Genomic DNA, 20,843 nt, shown 5'->3' with positions numbered 1-20,843 from the left:
TAAGATTCTTAATTTTTGAACATGGGGCTGCATGCACACTTTCACTTTGTTCCGAGGCCTACAAGTGACCTAGCGAGGCATGATGGAAGGACACAACACATAAGTCACAAATTCTCATCATCAACTTCACATTTTGACAACACCCATTGTAATAAAAGCTTGGCTATAAAACACAGGCACTGAGACATTTTTAAGTCAAATTCAAAAAGCAGGAACATTCTCTCCCAGCTTCCAGAGACGATCCCACGTCAAGGACATCATGGCATTATCACCCTAAATACTAATGTTATAATTTATAGTTGGATGCATTTGACTCCTACATGCCTGAAACTCAGATAAGGCAAGCGAGGCTAGATTCGAGAGGGTGCCAAGAAAACTCAGCAATCGATGAAATGCTATTTCCATAAGATGTTTTCGAAAATCAAAATGAATACCAAAAAAAAAAAAAAAAAGGATCCATGGTGAGCAAACTATGACAATTCTAATAAAGACAGAATTAGTAGTAACAGTACCCTGCAGAGCCACACCAGAGCCTGAGGCAAAAAGGAAACATGAGTAATACTGATCCTGTCCTTTTTAAATTTTTTTATTTTTATTTTTGGTTTAGCATGGATTTTTGACAGTAATTGTGATTCTTTAAGATATAACATTAAAATCTTACTCATCTCAACTACAGAGCCTTTTGGTGTTCCCTTATATTTTGCCTTCCCACCAAAGTCATTTTCAGGAACGTGCTCCTTATGAATCGAGGGAACAAGACAGTTTGAGAGCTGACTTCTACTCCAATGCAACACCCACATCATCTTTTATTTTTTTAAAAAGATTTTATTTATTTATTCATGAGAGACACACACAGAGAGAGAAAGAGAGAGACTGAGAGGCAGAGACACAGGCAGGGGGAGAAGCAGGCTCCAGGCAGGGAGCCCAATGTGGGACTGGATCCCGGGTCTCTAGGATCACGCCCTGGGCCAAAGGCGGCGCTCAACCACTGAGCCACCGAGGCTGCCCCAGACTAACATTTTTAAATTTGAAATTTGGGGGCTCCTGGGTGGCTCAGGTCGGTTAAGTATCTGCCTATGGCTCAGGACGTGATCCCAGGGTGGGGAGTCTGCTTCTCCCTCTCCCTCTGCCACTCCCCCGGCCTGTGCGCTGTCTCTCTCTGTCTCTCTGTCAAATAAATAAATAAAATCTTTAAAAAAAAATAAATTGGGAGATTTTACATAAAAACCCCAATTTCCAGTATCTCCTGAGAAAATGGGAAGACCTGGCCACAGCAGGTCCACAGTCCCGCGTGGACCAATCGGCTGGAGCAGAGTAGGAGCTTCCCCCTTCAGAGGATTCTGTTGCTCTCACGCCACCACTCAGCTGATGTGTGTCCCCGTGAGCATGTGAGTTTGAGACCCTGGCTTCCAGGCTCTTGACTCCTTCTACCTGGTCCCTGCTCCCGCAGTATGTCCTGGTTGTGTTTCTCCTCTTCATTCCTTGCTTTCTAGCACATTCCCCCTCTGCCTCTTGAAATGGATCCTTAGCAGAGGAGCATGTCAGCAAACTCCCCTTCCTCCTAAACCTCCTCATCTCTCACCCAGTCCTAGCCTTGGATTAAGCACAAGGTGCTACCATCCCTCTGCCAGGGGAGTCCCAACTCCTCCCGAAGCAGACCCTTACTTAGGGGCAAGCAGCGGAGGGGTGGCTGGGTAGGGGAGGGAGCATTGCTTAGCGTCTGCCCACCCCCACAATCATTCCCCAACCATCTGCCGTCTGTCCTTCTGTCACCCAGGCTGTCCCCCTAGATGCCTGCCCCCCCCCCCCCAGTATTGCATTTCTCATCTCTGTTCTCTCCCGTGCACTAGTCTCTGCAGACTGGAACATCTGTGTGGACTTCGTACTCTCTGAAGTCAGGGAGTGATGAGCTCAGAGCTACCCTCCATCAGCTTCCCTTCAGCACGACCACACCCTGGCCCCCCAATAAAAGCACATGCCATCTGCTCTTGCCCTCTCTCTTTTGCATTCCTCTCTCAAAACCATCACTAGATTTTCACTTAAATCTTTAGTTACTTAGCACATAAAAGGCTTCCCATATGATAGCGCCTCCCTGATTTTACAAAAAGAAAAATCTCTGTATCTGACTTTTGAATGCAAGCAAGCATGTCTTTATATATCTTGGATTTTTTTCCCACAAGACCTAGCTGGTGCCTTGCATCTAGCAGAACCTACACACACACAAACACACACACACACACACACCTCTGGACTTACTGGTTCAGCAACTGAATAAGCCATCCAGAAGCCACAGAAAAGAGCCCTGAGATTTGGTAGATGATGGATTTACCCCCTTTAGGACAGACCTGAAGGTTATAAGGCTGAAGGAAAGCGCTAACTTGAATTTAAAACAATAAAGTGGCAGCTAGCATGAACAGACCACTTTCCATATGCCGAGAGCATCACAGACATGATCTTTGAACCCCCAAGCAGCCCCCGTGTCTAAGGATTACTATTACCCACATTTCAGTGAAGGAAACTAGGCACAGAGGAGGTTGTGATGTTACTTCTAAAGTCACACATGCCACCACGGAAATGGCTTTATCCCACACAAGTCTGATACTCATTACTGAGTCACACTGTTCCTTGGTTATTAGCTAAGGGCGGATTTGCTAAGGGACATTTTGGACCAAGATGAAACGCTGAAAAATGTCTTGTGACTCTCAGATACCAGAGGGTGAAGGAGGGGCTCCTGTGGGCATCCAGGCTGGGCTGAGAGGAAGATGTGTCTGAAGTGGTTCAAACTTCATAAAATCAATGGCACCTACCCCTGGTACCAAAGACAAGGACCATTGCTGTAGGACCTCAGGGCTCCAGGGAACATAGTGTGAGAACCACAAAGGAGAGCACTCTGTGGACTGGAAAGTACCAGTGCTCCCCATCTCCTCTGCCCCGCACTGGTCCCAGCTGCCATCATCTCCCACCCAGGCCACGAGCCACCTCAAGAGCCACCCATCTGCATTCTGAGCACCTACTCTGACCTGCTAGAGGCTGGTCTCCACTTAATGGTCAGTATGATCCTTTGAAAAGATTAATGAGGCCACACCCTGTGCACTTAAAATTCCCCTAATGCCTCCCCAGTACCCTGAGAATGAACTGCAAACTGCTCCTGCCCTGGCTTGCCTCCTTGTCTCGGTTTCTGTCCTGCTCCCCCACCTCTTTTGTTCCAGCCTCCTGCCATACGGTTCTCTTGCTGTTCACTGAATGTTCCAGCACATCTTTCTCCTCAGGACTTCCTCCTTCTGCCTGGATGCTCTTCCCCCAGACATTTTATAGGCAGACCCCATGCCATTCAGAGGTTGGTGAAAAAGACATCTCTTTAAAGAGGAAGGGGGCCATTCAGTCTGAATTCGCAATCCCTACTGTGAGGGTTAAATTGTGTCTTTTCCCAAAAATATGTTCATTTCCTAACCCTAGATACCTATGGATGTGATCTTATTTGGAAATAGGGTCTTGGCAGATGTCATCCAAATGGGATGAGCTCATTAGAGCTTAAGGCTGGAATCCAGTGGCTGGTATCCTTATAGGAAGAAGAGAGGACACACATACATACAAGGAAGAAGGCCACGTGAGAGCAGATGCAGAGACTGGAGGGACACATCTACGAGCTAAGGATTGCCAGGAGCCTCCACCAGAAGCTGGAAGAGACGAGAAAGGATCCTCCCCTAGAGTGCCCTGCTGACACCTTCATTTCAAAGGTTTAGTCTCCAAAAATATGAGAGAATGGATTTCTGTTGTTTTAAGCCATCCAGTTTGTGGTAACTTGTGATGGCAGCCAGAGGAACCTAATACTCCCACCCACAGCACACGCACGCACACACACATGCATACACATTTACAAGCATGCACACATGCATGCATACATATACAGACATGCACACATATACACATACACCCACACGCATATACACATGCACACATATACAACTATACGTGCATATGCACACACATGTATACACACATACATGTGCACATACAACATGTATGTGCGCACACACATTCATGCACACAAATATACTATACATATACATGCGTGCATTACATGCATGTGCATACACATGCATATATGCACTTTGCTCACATGCATACATCACACATATACATGCATGCACACGTGCATACATATACACATATGTGCACATATAAACACATACACTCAAATACGTATATAGATACACATATACGTGAACACATGCACGCACACACATACATATGCACACACACGCACACACACATACACACGCATGCCCATGTGCTTACACCAGGCCATTCACAGCTCTATTCTCCTCTTTGAGTCTCTAGCATTTGACTCCGTTTGAAATTATCATGGATCTTCCTGGGTTCACCCGCTTGGCGCTCGCCTGATGAGGGCAACTCCATCTTGTTCTCTACTCTTTCCCCAACCTCTGGGACGGTCACTGGCACATAGGGAATGCTCTGAAGTTGTTGATGAAAATGAATTAAATGGTCAAGGGAGCTTCTCAGCGGAGGATGAGGTGGGCCTTGAGGAAAGGTGTGGCAAGGCTGTCAGAGGCAGAGGGAAGGACTGAGTGGCGTGTACACAAGGCACAGACCAGCTCCAGGAGCAGCGACAGTGCCATTAATGGAAGCGTTACGGTCACCCAAGAAGCACCAACGGAGCCTTCTCCTCCCAGAAAGCTTTGGGGTCATGGGCCCCTGGACAGGTGCATTGTGCCAGAGAGAGCCAGAAGGGGTGGGGATGGACACTGCCTGAAGTTACTGGGTAGCCCAGAAAGTCAAAATGGAAGGAAGGAGGAGACCTCAACCCACCCACCCCTGCTCCAAATGTTGTGGAGCACCGGGTCCTTTGGGGCCTGCAGCCCCCTCTCCCACTCACCTTCTTGCTGGGTGGTCCTGCTGCCCAAAGCAGGGCAGACAGGACTGTGGGGCCCTTAAATGCCAAGCTCTGGGCATGAGTAGGAGCTGGGCCTGCTCTCAAAATGCCTTGACCACTCCCCATCTCGGTTTCCTCCATCTCTATGTGAGGCTCAATATTCTATACCCGCCTCTTGGGGGGTTTTGTGAGAAGCCCCTGAGATAACATGGGTAAAGTGCGTGTCCACACAGAATGTGCAGGAAAGAGAAAACAGGTCATTTTGTTGTTATGACCACTCAGCCTAACAGGGAGTGACAGGTCAGAGTGGGCTGCAAGCAAGCTCTGTGACTGAGCCATGTGATCCTGGGGCGTGACTGTACCTTGGGCAAGATGGGCATGGTAGCTGTCGGGCTGGCGTGAGGCTAATGAGGGGGCACATGAGAGACCCTTGGGATGGTGCCTGGCCTGTAGCTGGCAGTCAACAAGTGGTGGCTGTTGTCGTGATCTTTGGGGCTGATTCTCTGCAGACAACAGCAAGAAAGCACGTGACTGTTGGATGGCCTAGGAGGAATCCTGTCTAGGTCTCTAGCCTTTGGTAGAAAAACATGGAAGTCAAAGGCCACCGTCATTGTCAAAAGGAGGTCAAAGAGCGTGAATCAGAAAGCTGGCACCGTGCTCCCGAGTTAAGTCTTAGCTCTGTGGCCTTAACAGATTGCATGACCCCTACCATGCATCATCCATTCATGTATTCATCCATCTGTCTGTCCATTTAACATAAAAAAGTACTGAGCACCGACTGAGTGCCAGGCACTGTTCAAGTTACCGGGGCCACAGGAGTGAGCAGGATAGCTATGGTTTCTGCTTCTTGGAGTTGAAGTCTGAAAGAAGACACAGACGAAGCATGGACTGTGTTACCGCCAGTGTGACCAGCACAGGATGGGGCAACATGGGGCGCGGGCCTCCAATCCAGCCTGGGCAGTCAGAGCCTCAAATCCCTGTTCTAACAAAGGAACAAAAATAGAAACCTTCCTGGCTTCTTCTGGGTGAGATGTGAAATACTCAATCCCTCATGTAAGTAGTAAGGGAGATGGATCCAATGGCAAAATGCAAAAGAAAGCACTCGGTAACTGGCTTTTTAATTTTGATTTTTTGGGGGAGGGGATAGAGGGTAAATATTGAACTAATGAATTATACGTAGTAATGACAGCAATTATTTATTAAGTGGGTACTTTGAGGGTCATATTGTTTATTAAAAGGTCGAAATTCTCTGTAGGTTAATAAATAATTGCTGTCATGCCCTCTAAGGGTCTCTGCTGCCTTAGGACCTTCCCTGCAATTCGGCAAATAGAGGGGAAAACCCTGGCCCCACAGGGATGTCTGTTGAGACCCTGCTCCTGCTGTTCTGATGGGTTGGCGCTCAGTCATTAGCTATTATTCCACATATTATGACTGTCATCCTTTGATGTGTGGGGTGATTGGGACACAGGAAGGCGAAGTTATCTGCATAAGGTCACACAGCCAGCAAGCGGCAGAGCCAGGATGTGAACTCCCATCACTCAGATCTCAAGCTACTGACTTCTCCCCTGTAGAAATGTCCTGGGTCCCATTGCAGACACAGAAACAGACCTGGCCCTGTCCAAAGGGGGTTTACAATCCAATCAAGGGACGTTTTCAGCAATGGTAGTTAGAGGAACATCTGGGAAAATGAGTGCTTTTCTCTGAAGTTCTAGGGCAAGAGGGAGAGACCTGAAGATCTTGCTGGAGGTGAGCTGACGGGGGGAGCAATGCAAGGGGTTGGCCCAGCTAAGGGGCCCTTACAGGGGTCTCTGTTCATCGCAGGCGGAAGGCAGTGCTGGTTTGAGAGCCTCCTGGCTGCCTGGGGACTGTTCTTCCTCTAGTGGAAGTGGAAACATCTCGCCTTCGCTCCCCTGAGGCAAGGCAAGAAGCTCTCCCTGATTCACCCCACAACTGAAACTCTAGGATGATGCTTCTACCCTTCACATCATCTCTCACTTCTCTCCTTCCCTTCCAGGATATGTCGGGGAACAACGTGGTGCTGGGAAAGGAGCCCAGGACCAGGGTCAGGTCGGCCTCAGCTTCCTCATCTGTCAAATGGTATTACAAAGAATTGTAATAATATTAATGAGTTCCAGAATCAACAGAGCATATGGTCGAGAGGCTGGATTCAGACTGTAGCTCCCCTGCTTCCCTGCTGGGTAACGCTTGGCCATCACCACCCTTCTCTATGCCTCACTCGCCTCCTCCGTGAAGGAGGCAATAATTGTACTTACCCCGCACACACAGTTGCACCAATGATGCAAAGACTTAATATTTCTAAAACACCTAGCCGGTGCTCCATACGTGTCTGCCCCCACCACCGTGGTGTGCCAGGCATCGTGCTGCTAACCTGCTGTGTGACCTTAGGCAAAGTAGCCCTCGTCGTCCTCAACTGTCAGGCAACAATCACATTTAGTAAGTGTTAACCTCGTGTTAAGCACAGAGGTAAGGGTTTTGGGTGCATGATTTCATGTGATGCTCGTGGCAACCCCATGAGGTCACCACCATCATTATTCTCTGTTGCAGATGAGGAAACAGGCTTTACAAGCCACGATCTTAGCCCAACCTGGTGCCATCGGGAAGCTCCCATAAGTTAAAAGAGTAGCCAGAGAAACTTAAAGCACTGCACCTCCTCAAAGAACCGTTGCTGTGAAATCCAGTGTCCGCATCACCGCGTTGTTGTTTTGCCTCTTTAACATAATGGGAATTGCAGCTAACCTTTGCCACGTGCTGGCTGCCAGCATGACACTGTTGTAGGTGCCTTACCTGTGCCACCTCACTGAATCTCACAGCAACTTGTAAGGGAGACATTATTATTGGCCCCATTTCGGGGATGTGGAAACCGAGGCACAGAGAGGGTAAGTCACTTGCCCACGATCACACAGTTGCAATGTGGCCAGGCAGAAATTCTAATCCAATCAGAAGACAGGGAGTTTGGGTCTGGGAGTGAGCAGAGCTCACCCTGGGTTTGTTTATTCCTAAAATATTTTCCATCATCCCACTTCAGATAAAACTGAACACACCTCTTTCAGATCTTCAGTTTTTCCCAGGACCTTGACCCGGAGCTACACAGCAAGGTCAGTATTTTCCTACCATGCAAATATTTCTATTCACTATTGCTGACCCCGCCCATCTACATGCACACTTCAGGTCTGTTGCTAGGATCATGGCAGTGTTTGAGTTGAAAGGTTTTTTTTCCCTCCGGAGACCCCAATGCAGGACACGGTCGAAGCGACTCATGCCAGCTGTCTTTGATGCCTGGAATTGCATTCTGTGTGCCCAGTTGCCTTGGCATGCCAAGTGTGGTTTGCCGGGAACAATGTGGTACCCTGTCTCCCACATGCGTACACACACACTGGCACGCTACATATTCATAATCCCTGCACACATGAGCACGGGCCAGGGAGGGTAGGCAATGCACGTGCACACCCCAAATACACATACTTCAAAACTTTGAGAAAGGAGAAAGTTCATAAACCCAGAGGAGAGGTGTAGCCGCCCCAATAAAATGTGAGGTTTGTATTAGATCATACAAACAGAAGCCCAATTTCTCCTCCAAGTCCAAGCTCTCACTCCCTCTCTGAATAGAGCTAAATGTGTCACTAGTCTGTTCCCCCACCACCACCCACCTCCACCATCATAACATCAAACACCATTTTTTCGGTATGTTTGACGGTAAAAACTAATTCGTGTCCGTAATAGATCTGTAGGCTGCCTGGGAGTATCACTTTTACAGATGATGCCAAGTTAGTAATGTATTTTGGCCATTATTGTCGTATGCTTGACCACTAGCAGAGGACAGGATAAACTGGTACCCGTAAAAAAAAAAAAAAATGTTCAAAGCATTGGCAGGGTCTTGCTTTCAAAAGTGCAGCTCAGCTAAAAATATATGTCAGTGAGGTCCGCTGCGGCAAAGCACACCATTTACCTAACCCAAGGCATTTGGCCTCGCTCCGGTTTTTTTTAAAAAAAAAGAAAAAGAAAAAAGCTCTTCAGGTTTATTTACTGAAATTGTCATTTCTTTTCCCCCAGAACTTTAATCAGCCACACAGAGCACAAAACCTACATTCAACTCCGATTTTATGACACGAGGCTAACTCCTCCTACGCATATTTATTTCACTTAACTCTTGCGGTCCTGCCCTCTGGGCAGTGCCCACCGCTCTAGGCGGGTTGGCCTCCGAAAAACACATCGCATTGCCCGCTTCCCCCTCTTGAAGCCTGCTTCATTAGCGTGCAGCCGAGAGCCCGCCACAACCCCGACCAGATGGCTATTTTCATATCAGATTCTTATACATTAAGCCCCTCCCGTAAGGTCCAAATAGTAGGATTCCAGGGCTAAAGCCGAGGGGAGGGGGAGAAAGAGAAACTCGGAAAGTGGAGGGTAATCAGATCGCCAAACAAACTGATGGTACATTGCACTTAAAAGAGCGGAGGACTGTATGCATCAGGCACATCAAAAAAAAAAAAAAAAAAAAAAGGGAGGGGGGTGGTTAAGAAAGTTGTTTAAATGTCCCCGGGGGCATCTGCCGCTCTAACTGTTAAAAAGCAAAAATCCTCATTACTATATCTCTGGTATAGTAAAATGTCAAGCGCCTTCTCCTAAAAGAAAGAAAAAAAGCTAGATGGTGATGGTGATGATGGTGATGATGGTGATGGTGATGGTGATGGTGATGGTGATGATGGTGATGGTGATGGTGATGGTGATGATGCAGCTGAATGGCATCTGCTGTCAGAAGCCGAGCGCTGGAATGGTTAAGCGGCCAGCGGTTAGTAGCACGAATCTCTCCCACTGTCCCGAGCATAAGGACATAAGATCTCCTTAAGACAGATCTGCCTGGGGAATCCCGCCCGAGGGGCCTCGTCTCCCCTCCCCCCCCCCGCCCCCTACCTGCGCCCCTAGGAGCCCGCAGTCCCCGGGCCGCCCCGCCGCCTCCGCCACCTCCGCCAGGAGCTGAGAAAGCGCTGCCCGAAAGGAGCAGAAGGGACAGGGCTGGGAGGCGGGAGGAGGAACAGACGGAGCCAGAAGGCGAGCGGCTTACCTTGGTCCACAGACCCCATGATGCGGAGGGGATGGCAGTGCCCCGGTCTGAACGCAGCCTCTCTCTGCATCTGGCGGGGCTGGGGGCTCGGCGCGCCGCGGGAGCGGGAGGCGGCGGGGCCGGGCTGCTACAGCATGCTCGCCGGCAGGCCCTGGCGCGGGAGCCCGCGAGCGGCCCGGGAGCTGCGCGCCTGCCGCCCCGGGCTGGGGCTCCGACCTCCGGGCGGGGGCTCCCGGCTGGGGCTCCCGGCTCCCGGCTGGGGCTCCCGGCTGGGCTCCCGGCTCCCGGCTGCGGCTCCCGGCTGCAGCTCCCGGCTCCCAGCTCCCGGCTCCCAGCTCCCGGCTCCCGGCTGCAGCTCCCTGCTGGAGCTCCCGGCTCCTTGCTGCAGCTCCCGGCTGGGGCTCCCGGCTGGGGCTCCCGGCTCCTTGCTGCAGCTCCCGGCTGGGGCTCCCGGCTGGGGCTCCCGGCTCCTTGCTGCAGCTCCCGGCTGCGGCTCCCGGCTCCCGGCTCCCGCTCCCGGCTCCCGCTCCCGGCTCCCGGCTCCCGCTCCCGCTCCCGCTCCCGCTCCCGGCGCGGCTGGGCGCTCGGGCTTACTCGAGAGGGAACGCGACTTCCTTCCCCGCGCGCCGTGTTTATAGGCTTTCAATGCAGTAAAATAACGGGATTCCCTCACTGTTTCCTCCTGTTTATCCAGCGCCATGGAAACCGCTGGATCCCGGCCATCTCCAAAACTAAGGGCTTTCCTGCAAACTTCACACTCAGGAATCCATGACGTCGCCTCCTCCGCGGCCAGCCAGCTCCGTGGCTCCCTCGGCCGCCAGCACAAGTCCCTGATTGTTCGGGAGAGAAGTCGGGGAGAGGGAGCAGAGGCGGGCGACGGCCAGGAGAAGGGGTGGGGGCTTGCAGGAGCTCCGCGGCCGTCTGCACCGACACCGCGCCCCGCCCGCCTGAGCCCCCCCCCTCCCCGCTTTGCAAGCGGGCCTCTCGCAGGGCAAGCTCCCCAGGGCTCCAGCCCACAGCCCAGGTGGTCAAGGCACCTGGACACCGACCCAGGGGCCCTTCCAGGTCCCTCGGGGCCTCCGGCTGCCCAAAGTTTTTGTCTTGGGGGGATGGTGGGGAGGAGGAAGGGGAGGAGGGGGAGGGGAGGAGGGGGAGGAGGGAAAAGAAATAAATAACGGTGCCTTGTGTCAACTCTCCAAGATTTTTTTTTCGAAGGGTTTATTTTTAGATTCATTTAGAAAACCCAAGGTTTCCAGTGATGCTCAGAGGCTCCAGCAATAATGAAATGGCCAAAGGGACGCGGGAACCAGGCAACCCATGTGTTTACACATGCTCTGAATAAACAGGAAAATAAAGGGAAGGGATGTCATGAACTTTGCACACTCTCCAGAAGAAGGTCCGTGGGATGCCACGCGTGGCTCCCATCAATGGGCCACAGACCCCAGAAGGTGGCGGGCTCGGGGGCGGGGGGGCGCAGCTGTCAAGATGCTCTCTCCCGTAGCCTGGCTCTGCTTCTTCACCTGCACGCCGCGTGGGAGATTCCGGGCCCACCGTGAAAGCCCAGCTTTGAAAGTGGCCATTGAAGATACTGTTGATAAAACTGTGGGTAGCACCAGGGCGGGTGACTCATCGGCACTGCCACCCCCTCACAGACAGACTGGACCTTTAATAGGCAATGCAAGGAGCTGGCTCCGTCTGTGGGACCACTCTGTTTGCCAGGCCTCGGCCCACGACAGCCTGGCTGGGCTCTGGACATGACCACTTCTGCTGCAGATGCTGCCCCTCAAAGAGCCACTGGGGAAAAGCCTCCACCCGCAGCCCAGCCGGCCTCACCCACCCACCTCACCTGGAAGCCTGCATCAACCACATGGCCTCCAGCGGTAGCACTGACAGGCTGCTCTTCCCCCAGGAGCCGCCGCAGCTGTCCACCTGCTGTGCCCGGGGGCCTTGTACTGCCTACTTTGAATTCCTTGCAGCTGCCCTGCAAGCAGGGCATCCTTCACCCCCACTTCCCGAAAAGGGAAACTGAGGCACCCAGACAGCAGTTGACTCCCCTGTTGCTTTACTTGGCCAATGCTGGAGTGCAGCCTGTAAGGCCAGGGAGGAGATTCTTTTCAGCGAGTCTGTTCAGGAAGCTCCGATGCCTGAGGACTCTGCACCCCCTCGTCTGAGGCAAGAACAGGGTGACCAGCCATCCTGGTTTGCGAGGACTGGGGAGGTTCCTGGGATACAGGACTTTCAGTTTCAAAACTGGGAGAGTCTTGGGCAAGCTGGCACAAGTTGCTCATCCTAGGCATGAATGAAACTCAGCCCTCAACTTCCTTTTGCAGCGATCCAGACAACAGGCAAGACTGTGAACCAGTCTTCTGATGATGATCACTCTACTTAGAAATACTATGAATAGCAAGTCCTAATTCGGCACCTACTGTGTGCCCAGCCCTGAGCTGGGTCGGCTATAGATTCCTACTCTTGACGCTTTGCAAAATAATGCCGTGACCCTGGGAGGGGCTGGCCCTGCATTGTCTAGCATGGTCGCCTCTAGCTGCATGCAGCTATTAAAATAGAAAATAATAACAAACATAAACATCAGTTCTTTGGTGCATGAACCACATTTCAGGTGCTCAAGAGCCACCTGTGGCTATTTGCTACCAAGTTGTACAGTGCAGAATAGAACGTTTCCATCACTGTAGAAAGTTCTGTTGGGCAGCACTGCGTCAGATAACCTGAAAGGCAGGATAAAGGAAAGGCTCTAGAATCAGACTCTTGGCTCTGCCACAGTCACTTACCCGCTCTGTAAAATGGGGAAACTCATAATGCCTTGCTCAGAGCTGATGAAAGAATGTGATGCTAAGAACAGTATAAGCCATATAATAAGTGCTTGAAATATATTCTAAAACAAAACAAGGGTGCCTGGGCAGCTCAGTTGGTTAATCATCACGCTCAGGTCACGATCCCAGGGTCCTGGGATCAGCCCTGTGTCTGCTTCTTCCTCTCCCTCTATCCCTTTCTCCCCACTTGTGTTCATTTTCTCTCTCTCAAATAAATAAATTTTTAAAAAATATATTGTATTTATTTATTCATGAGAGACCCAGAGAGAGGCAGAGACATAGGCAGGCTCCTGCAGGGAGCCTGATGCGGGACTCAATCCCAGGACTCCAGGATCACGACCTGAGCCCAAGGCAGATGCTCAACCACTGAGCCACACAGGTGCCCCTCCAATAAATAAATTGAAAAAAAAAACTTCAATAAAACAAAACAAAATGAAAAATCAAAACAAAACACCGAAAGCTTCCTATGGTCAATCTGTGAATAGTGCTTAGGTTGGGATTGGGACTGTTTGACCCGCTCATCAGTGCCCTTGACCTCCAAAAGCCTCTCTCTATTAAACAACCGTGCTGTCCAGGTCGTGCAAGAGGCTCTTTGCAGAATCCTATTCGTCTCACCTTCCCACTGGGCTCGATGCTACGAGCCCCATTCACAGATGAGCAAACTGATGCTCGGTGAGTTGCCGTTCACACGACCAGCTAAGACTGGAACCCAACTCTGTTTGGCAGCAAAGCCCATGTTCTTGGCACCACGGCCCCTGCTCCCAGAGGCCGCCCTGGGAGCCGAGGTCTTAGAGGCCAGAAGCGAGGCAGGAAACTAGCACGCTGGGCCTGCTTCTGCCAGACTCATTACCGGGGATAATTTTAGACTCAGTCCCACCCAGGCTCAGGCCTCAGAGGCCAGTGCCCATCTCCACAGGTGCCCAGCGCTGCCGAGAGGGGGCCGCCTCTTGGAACTCGGTGGAAGCAGCATTAGCCACATTTTTATGGAGCCCACTCTGTCACAGTTAAGCATTTTTCCCTTTTAAAGCACTTTCATGCTGCAAGGATTGGAGCCGGGGGAGTCGAGGCTGAGTCACCTAATTTGCCCTTATGGGCTACAGCTTTCGGCTTCTTAGTTTAGCTATTCGGCTCCTCAGACAATTTCTTTCCTCTCCCAGTGCCAGGGCAAGAAATATTTTGTCCTTTTGAACTGAACCACCCACTGTTTTTCACTTCTCTCGAGCACTCTCCCTTTTTTTTAAGGGATGCTCCGAGGGGGGTGGGTGGGGAGCTTCCGCCCACTAAATTATCCACGAAAACTCCCAAAATAGAAGCTCTCAGCTGGGGTGGGAACGGGCCAGCATATGAGGAAAAAGCGAAAAAGAAGCTGAATCAAAGCAAATAGAAGGAGTCCAGGTGGCCGTGGGGAGAAAGGCCCGGGAGACTGCAAGGCATCTGGGCTGCAGGAGACCTTGAATCACCGGGGAAGACTTTTATTAGACTCTCTTCCCCCCAATGGCCCCATAAATAAGAAATGCAGGTATTTCTGCTGAGACACCACTTACTGGTGCTGCCCCGACAACTGATTCAACACCAGGCACATTTAGAAGGGCTTGGGCTTTTTTCCTGGGTCCCCCGGCTGCATTTATAGCTCAAGTGTCACCTCCGCCTGCCGGTCACCTTGACCCACAGCAGCCCTTCCTGGCTGACAGGTATTCAGCAGGTTAGCATCGGTTCAGACTGCCGCACGTCCCAAGCTTGGGGAGCGGGGCTGACAGGTGCATGCAACCCAGAACTGCAGGGTGTGTTGAGCCAGCCACCCCCGTGGACACTGGCTGAGTGGCAGGAGCGAACTCATGCAGTCGCCACCACAGCCCTATGATTATCCTTTTGCAGAGAGGAGGAAGCTGCAGCACGGAGGGGTTATACAGCTTGCTTCTGGCTGCACCGCCGGTGAGCGGCAGGTGACGTGAGCGGCAGGAGACGTGAACCCCGAACCACCTGCTCGAGAGCCCGTGTTCTTGCCCACGAGGCTGCGCTGCCTCTCGTTTGCTCTGAGAAACTCCCCCAACCAAACACCTACTCGCCTACCAGCCCACTTCATGCACCTGAGTGGCGGGAATGGGAAGGGACACACCTGGAGGATGCCAGCCTGGCCTTGCCCTTGGCCGAGAAGGCCCCCACCTTGCCATGGGAGCCCTGGTGAACTGGAGCAGCACCCTAAATGCTGGAGACCCTCCCAGACGGTGGGAGGTGGGGGGTCTGGAGAGCTTTGCCCAGGCTCCTCTACCTCCTAGCTGTCTCCGCCAGGAGCCCAGTGGTCGGTGGTCGTCATCCTTAACTCTGTCCCTTCCCTCCACTGCCACACGTCTCCCCCTAAAAAGCTCTTGAGTCCATCCACCTCGCTTCCTCCGCACACTGCCAGCCCCGCCAGGCACCCTCATGTCTCCCTCCCCGCTGTGTCCCTGGTCCTCTCCAATGCCCGCCCCCACTTAAGTCCACTCTTGTCCTGCATGACCTTTCCTAACCCCCAGAATCTAAAGGAGGCACCCCATCCTGTCATCCTCCCCTTCTTAAAACCCTCCACTGGGGTAGAATCACCTTCAGAATAAAGTCCAGAATCCCATGCGTGGCTTAAAGGCCTATCAAGTCTTCCCCACCCCTTCCAGCCACAGCGCTCACCTCTTGCCCCTGGAGCCCCACGCCCTGCGTCCCGCCCCTGTGGGCCCTGCCACCGCGCTGCGTCCCCTCCGGGCTCCCGTCCCCTCGCCTCTCTCCCTCGGGTACTTCCGCCGGCCTCTGGGCCTGCCCTGGAGCTGCACCGACTGTACCTGCTCTCCAGCAGCTGGGAGGGGCCGAGGACACAGCAGCTCCTGAGGTTCTAAGGCTGGTGACACAAGCACTTGGCAGTTGTGCTAAAACCACCACTAGAGACAGCAGCCGTACGAGTTCCCAGATCAACCAAAAATGCTATTTCAGAGGCTCCGCAGGCCCCACCACAGGGAGCCCGGCCAGCCTCCCAGAAGGTCCCAGGGTGCCCACCCTGGGACATCTCCAAAACGGTGGCACGTGGCATCTGTGGCCGGGTCATAAGGTTTCCGCCTTGCCTTCCAGGGCCCGCCCTCTGGGGCAGCCCGCTGCCATGCTGTCAGGACACTCAAGCAGCCCTCCCGAGAGCCTCCCACCGGTGGCTGCGTCTTCAGGTGACGTGGCCACATCATCCGCCTAAGCTGCTTCTGCCCCAGAAATGGAGATAATTCACACTTGCTTTTTTTTTTTTTTTTTAAATCCACTAAGCTTGGAGGGAACAACAGATTACGAACACAGTGGCCCCTAAGACCCAGTCCTACTCATCTGTCCACCGTCTCCTGAGCTCACGGTCTCAGTCCAGCCTCCCTGGCCATCCTTGGCCTGGCCCCACCTCGTGGTCCTGGTGCTGCTCCCCTCTTCCCAGAACCCTCTGTCCCCCGATGCCTCAGGGCCAGCTGCTGGCATCCTCTTGGTGCCAGTTCTCATGTCATCCTACGAATGCATTCTTCTGTGGCCTTCATCTTAGAAATAGGGTCCTCTGCCTTAAAGCTCAACCCGACCCCACAAATCCCAACCTCGGCACCCTGCGGTATTTCTGTACAGTGTTTACCACGTACCCCGAGATAAATTGTGCATCCGTCTGTGTACTATGTGTCTGCCCTACCTCTCACCCAAGATAGAAATTCTCCGAGAGCCAGAGCTTTGTCTTATTCACGGCTATCTCCTCGGTGCCTAGAATGATGCCTGGCATACAGTTGGACCTCGAAGAGGTTTGTTGAGTGAATAATATAAAATTATCTCATCTGTCTGTTTGCTTGGCCATGACTCATCTCCCCACTGGACTAGGAGGAGAGAGGCATGCCCATCTTATGTGGGGCTTGGAATGACGTCCAGAACTGGTGGGCGCTCAGTAAATAGTCCTATCTCATGCCTACCAAGCGATGGCTATGTACTAACTCACTGTCCCCACAACAACTCCGCGGGATGAAGACGACTATCCCCATTTCGCAGGTAAGGAGATTGAGGCACCGAGACTCCAGGTCACCAACCAGTCGCAACCGCAGCAGCCGACTGACTCCAGAGCCGTGCCTCCGGGTCCTCGCAGCGTTTGTTCAATGAATGGCAGGCAGGCACGACCGTCTGGCCGCCTTCTCGGTCGGCTGAGGGGGCCCCTCACCCCATCACGTGGCCGAGGACGTGGATGGGATGCTCCACCGGGGTTGGCAGGGGAGAAGGAACGAGGCGGTGGCTGGACAGCTGGAGAGGCTTTCCCCATTTCCAAGGGATGGAAAGGTTCACCTCATCTGGAAAGAACTCCCAGTTCTGTGGTCGTGGCAAAGAGCAAGGTGTCTCCCCAGCCTGGTTCATTTCAAAAGACATTGTCTTGCTTTTAATAGCCTCCCCGATCCGCTCTTGGAGGTTCTCATGACTGACTGTTCCCAAAATAATACCCGGCACCGCTTTTTCCAACTCAGAAGTGCTGAATCTTGCTACCTCCCAATCAGCCGCTGGCTGCCACCGAGAGCCCTGGTAATCCCAGGGTCCCCCGAGCCGGAATGTGACCCAACAGGGAGGTTTCCAAGGCTTTTGGAGAGAACCCCGGACGTTCCCTGCCAGCTCATCGGCCTGCTGACAGCAAGTTTCCAGGGAGAGCCTGCCCCTCTGCGGGGCTCCCTCTGCTAATCCAAGATCGCTGAGCCGGGATGCGGCAGGAGGCCAAAGGCGGCCCTCGGAATGCCCCGGGGGCCCTCAGGGATGGGGAAGATTTTCCTAGAAGCTGGAGAGCTGACGTGGAGAGAGAGGGAATCGGCTTGGCTTGCCTTCCTCCTTCTGCGGGCAGTAGAAAAAGAAAGGGGGAGAAGGAAAGGTTTATCTCGTTTGCATTTTTCTGAGAGCTAAGCTGGAAACAGTCGGGCCTTCTGTTCATTAAAAGAAGGACTGAGGTGTATATGACTCGAATTTGTCTCCTCGTCCTTTAAAACTCAAGTGGGCTACCTCGGTGCCTGCTGTATTGATTCAACAGACACTGTCACCTACCTGCCATCTTCTGGGCGCTGGGGATGCAGCTGTGAGCAAAGGAGACACAGAGGCTGCCTTTACTGAGCTCACAGTCCAGCGGGGGGGTTCGAAAGTGAACACATGAATATAGATGACGCCATTGCGTGGCGATATGTGCCAAGAAAAAAACAAAGTGGAACAAGAAGATGGAAAGGGATAGGGGAAGGGGACCAGCCAGGATGGTCACAGGAGGCTTCACTGAAGAGGTGGCACTGAGCAGAGTGGAATATGACAACTGCTTATGCAGAGAACTGGGGAAACACAAGGACAACAGAGGAAACAGCATGTGCAAAGGCCCTGTGGCATGTGCAAAGGCCACTTTGCCTTTTTCCAAGTGTTTGACGTGTATCAACTCATCTAGTCCTTATAATCCTTGAAAGAAATTCAAATATTTTTCCTTTTCAAAGATGAACCAGGTTAAATGACTTGACCTAGGCCGCATGGTGGAAGGGCCTGGAATTAAGCTCTTAAAGGGATAGGACATACTCTTTACTTCCCCTTCTTCCCTTCCTGCTAAAATGGGGACTAGGTGGTAGGAGCTCAAGCAGCCATTTCGGGGCTATGAGGTAGAAACTGTGTTCATGAAGACAAAGCTACCAGCTGGAAGGAACTCAGGTGCCTGCGGGTCATAGGGCCTCCATATCAGCCCTGGATCTCCTGACCAGGTCCTTTTGTAAGAGAAAAATAAACATTTAACTTGTTTATGCCTCTGTTATTTAGGGATCTTCAGCACAACAGCTAAACTTGCCCTAACCAATGTGGATTTTATTTTATGATACGAAGACCTCAAGTTCAGAGACATTGAGAAATGCAATCACATACGCACTTCAGAAAGATGGCCATACGTGGAGTTAAGAGTCAGGCTCCGGAGCGAGCGGGCCTAGTAACCAATCCTAGCCCTGCCTTTCCCTGCCCTTGTGATCTTAGGCAAGTTACTCAACTGCTCTGTACCTCGGTTTCCTTATCCACACAGTGGGGGTAGTATTACCCAGCTGGAGAGCTGCTGTGGGGAGTTAGCACACATAAGGGTATTTAAAATAGCTCCTGGCATGGGGTGCCCAGGTGACTCAGTCAGTTAAGCATGTGGTTCTCAGTTTTGGCTCAGATCATGATCTCAGGGTCATGGGATCGAGCCCCACGTTGGGCTCTGTGCTCAGCATGGAGTCTGCTTCAGATTCTCTCTCCCACCCCCTCCCACCCACCCTCCCTCTCTCTAATAAATAAAATAAAACCAAACAGCACCCAGCACATATAAGAGAGGCGTAGTGTTCAAGAGCGCTCTCTCGAGGAGAGCTAGAAAAGCCTGCTAGGACCTGCCTCACCCAGCTGGCACTGGTGGGCACCAGGGAGCCTGGAGAGACGTCTGGAGCCTTCATCTGCAGTCAAGGGAAATGGGCCATAGGGAAGAACACCTGGATGGGGCAGTCACCGGGAATAAAGCCGCCGGGCCCTGGGGAGCCATAGCGAGAGTGGGGTGCAGACCAGGCCACGGTGCAGAGAGCCACCTCCCCGGCACAATGGAGCCTACAGGGCCATGCCTGGGAGCCTCTGGCGGAAATGGGGCAGCACCCTGCCGGGAGAAGCGTGCTGCCCTTTCCCCCCAGCGGGCTCCCTAGAAGATAAGAAACCCAAGCTTCCTGAGGATATGCTCTGAACCTTCCCGCTGGCTCCTCCGGGCTTGTCAAAATATTTCTTTGTGGAGCCATCCCCGTTTTTCCATTAATAAAAGTATTTTTGGGCTCCTGGCAACAATGAGTGAGTGTTACAAAAGAGGTAGGGCCTTCCAAGGTAAACACAGCTCATCCCAGCCCTGGTTGGTGGCTCTGGGCCACCGAGCAGAGGAGACGCTGTTCTTACTCTGGGGCTCTCTGCCTTCTGAGCCGTGATCCGGTCCAGGGAGAGCGGGCTCCGGGGCTGCCGGCCTCTGCAGGGAGGACAGCCTCACACTTGAGCGGAGGCACAGTGCCACTGCTGTTCAGGATCCCTGGCCGTTCCTGGTGCAGAGCACGCCACGTCTATTTATATGAAATGCTGGCACAGTCCGAACTAATCTGTAGGATGGCAATCAGACCAACCGTTGGCTGGGCAGAGGAGTGGGGGGCAAGGGACAGTCAACTGCAAAAGGCAACAGAGACGTTCCGTACTGACTGATTGAAAGGCACACTCATAACGTGCATCTCATTGCCCGTGAATTAAAATTTAGCAAAGCTGGCTTTAAAAAAAAAAAAAAAAAAAAAAACGGTTTTCTGACTCAGGGTGCTAATTCTTCCTCTGATCTCTTCGGTCTAGGTGAGAGGTTGGCAAACTATGACCACATATGGCCCACTGCTTGGCTTTATAAATAAATTTTTATTGGAATACAGACATGTACATGTGTTCATGGATGGCCTACGGCTGTGTTCACAATAAAATGGCAGCGTGGCACAAGTGACTTGCAACAGAGACCGTACGGCCTACAAAGCTGAAACTGTCTTCTATCTGGCCCTTCCCAAAGTCTATTAACCCAGCTCTGGAGAAAAACTAGGAGCTGAACACTACTTTTAGATGCATCCTGTTTTCAGGACCAGAGGCACCCAACTTCCCAACCCTTTTTTTTTTTAAATTTTTATTTATTTATGATAGTCACACAGAGAGAGAGAGAGAGAGAGAGGCAGAGACACAGGCAGAGGGAGAAGCAGGCTCCATGCACCGCTTCCCAACACTTTTAACCCCAAAACCACTTCAGTGCCCAGCTCACGTGCGTGCTGGCAACTCCTCCCAGATGTGGGAAGATCCAAGTCCTCTGGACGATCTCCTGATTTGTCCCATTTGGGAACCATTTGACGTGTCTTTAGGAGCGCCTTCTGCGGCCCAGGCTCTGATGTCTGGGAGCTGGAGCTGGGAAATCAAGAATCAAGGAGAGAGTCCTTACACGGAACCCGGCCCCACGCAGCCCAAGACAGGGTGGTGGCGCTCGGCGGGTGGGGGTGTTCAC

General features: G+C 52.2%; 1 protein-coding gene across 2 annotated transcripts in view; it reads right to left on the bottom strand.

Moving 5' to 3' along the window:
• The window catches only part of NFATC2 (nuclear factor of activated T cells 2), a 161,476-nt gene extending 151,081 nt beyond the window's left edge, over positions 1 to 10,395 (bottom strand). Inside the window, exon 1 of one of the 2 annotated variants that reach the window (XM_055304474.1) lies at positions 9,975 to 10,395. In XM_055304474.1, the coding sequence (XP_055160449.1) occupies positions 9,975 to 10,044 (70 nt within the window). In that variant the 5' untranslated portion in view covers positions 10,045 to 10,395. The remainder of the gene's footprint in view (positions 1 to 9,974) is intronic. The other variant, XM_055304488.1, reaches the window with a different exon arrangement.
• Between the last annotated feature and the right edge of the window lie 10,448 nt (positions 10,396 to 20,843).

The sequence above is a fragment of the Nyctereutes procyonoides genome, unplaced genomic scaffold, assembly GCF_905146905.1.
Source record: "Nyctereutes procyonoides isolate TBG_1078 unplaced genomic scaffold, NYPRO_anot_genome, whole genome shotgun sequence".
NCBI lineage: Eukaryota > Metazoa > Chordata > Mammalia > Carnivora > Canidae > Nyctereutes > Nyctereutes procyonoides.
Note: the sequence above shows the minus strand (reverse complement) of the source record. Positions and strands in the feature narration are given on the sequence as shown.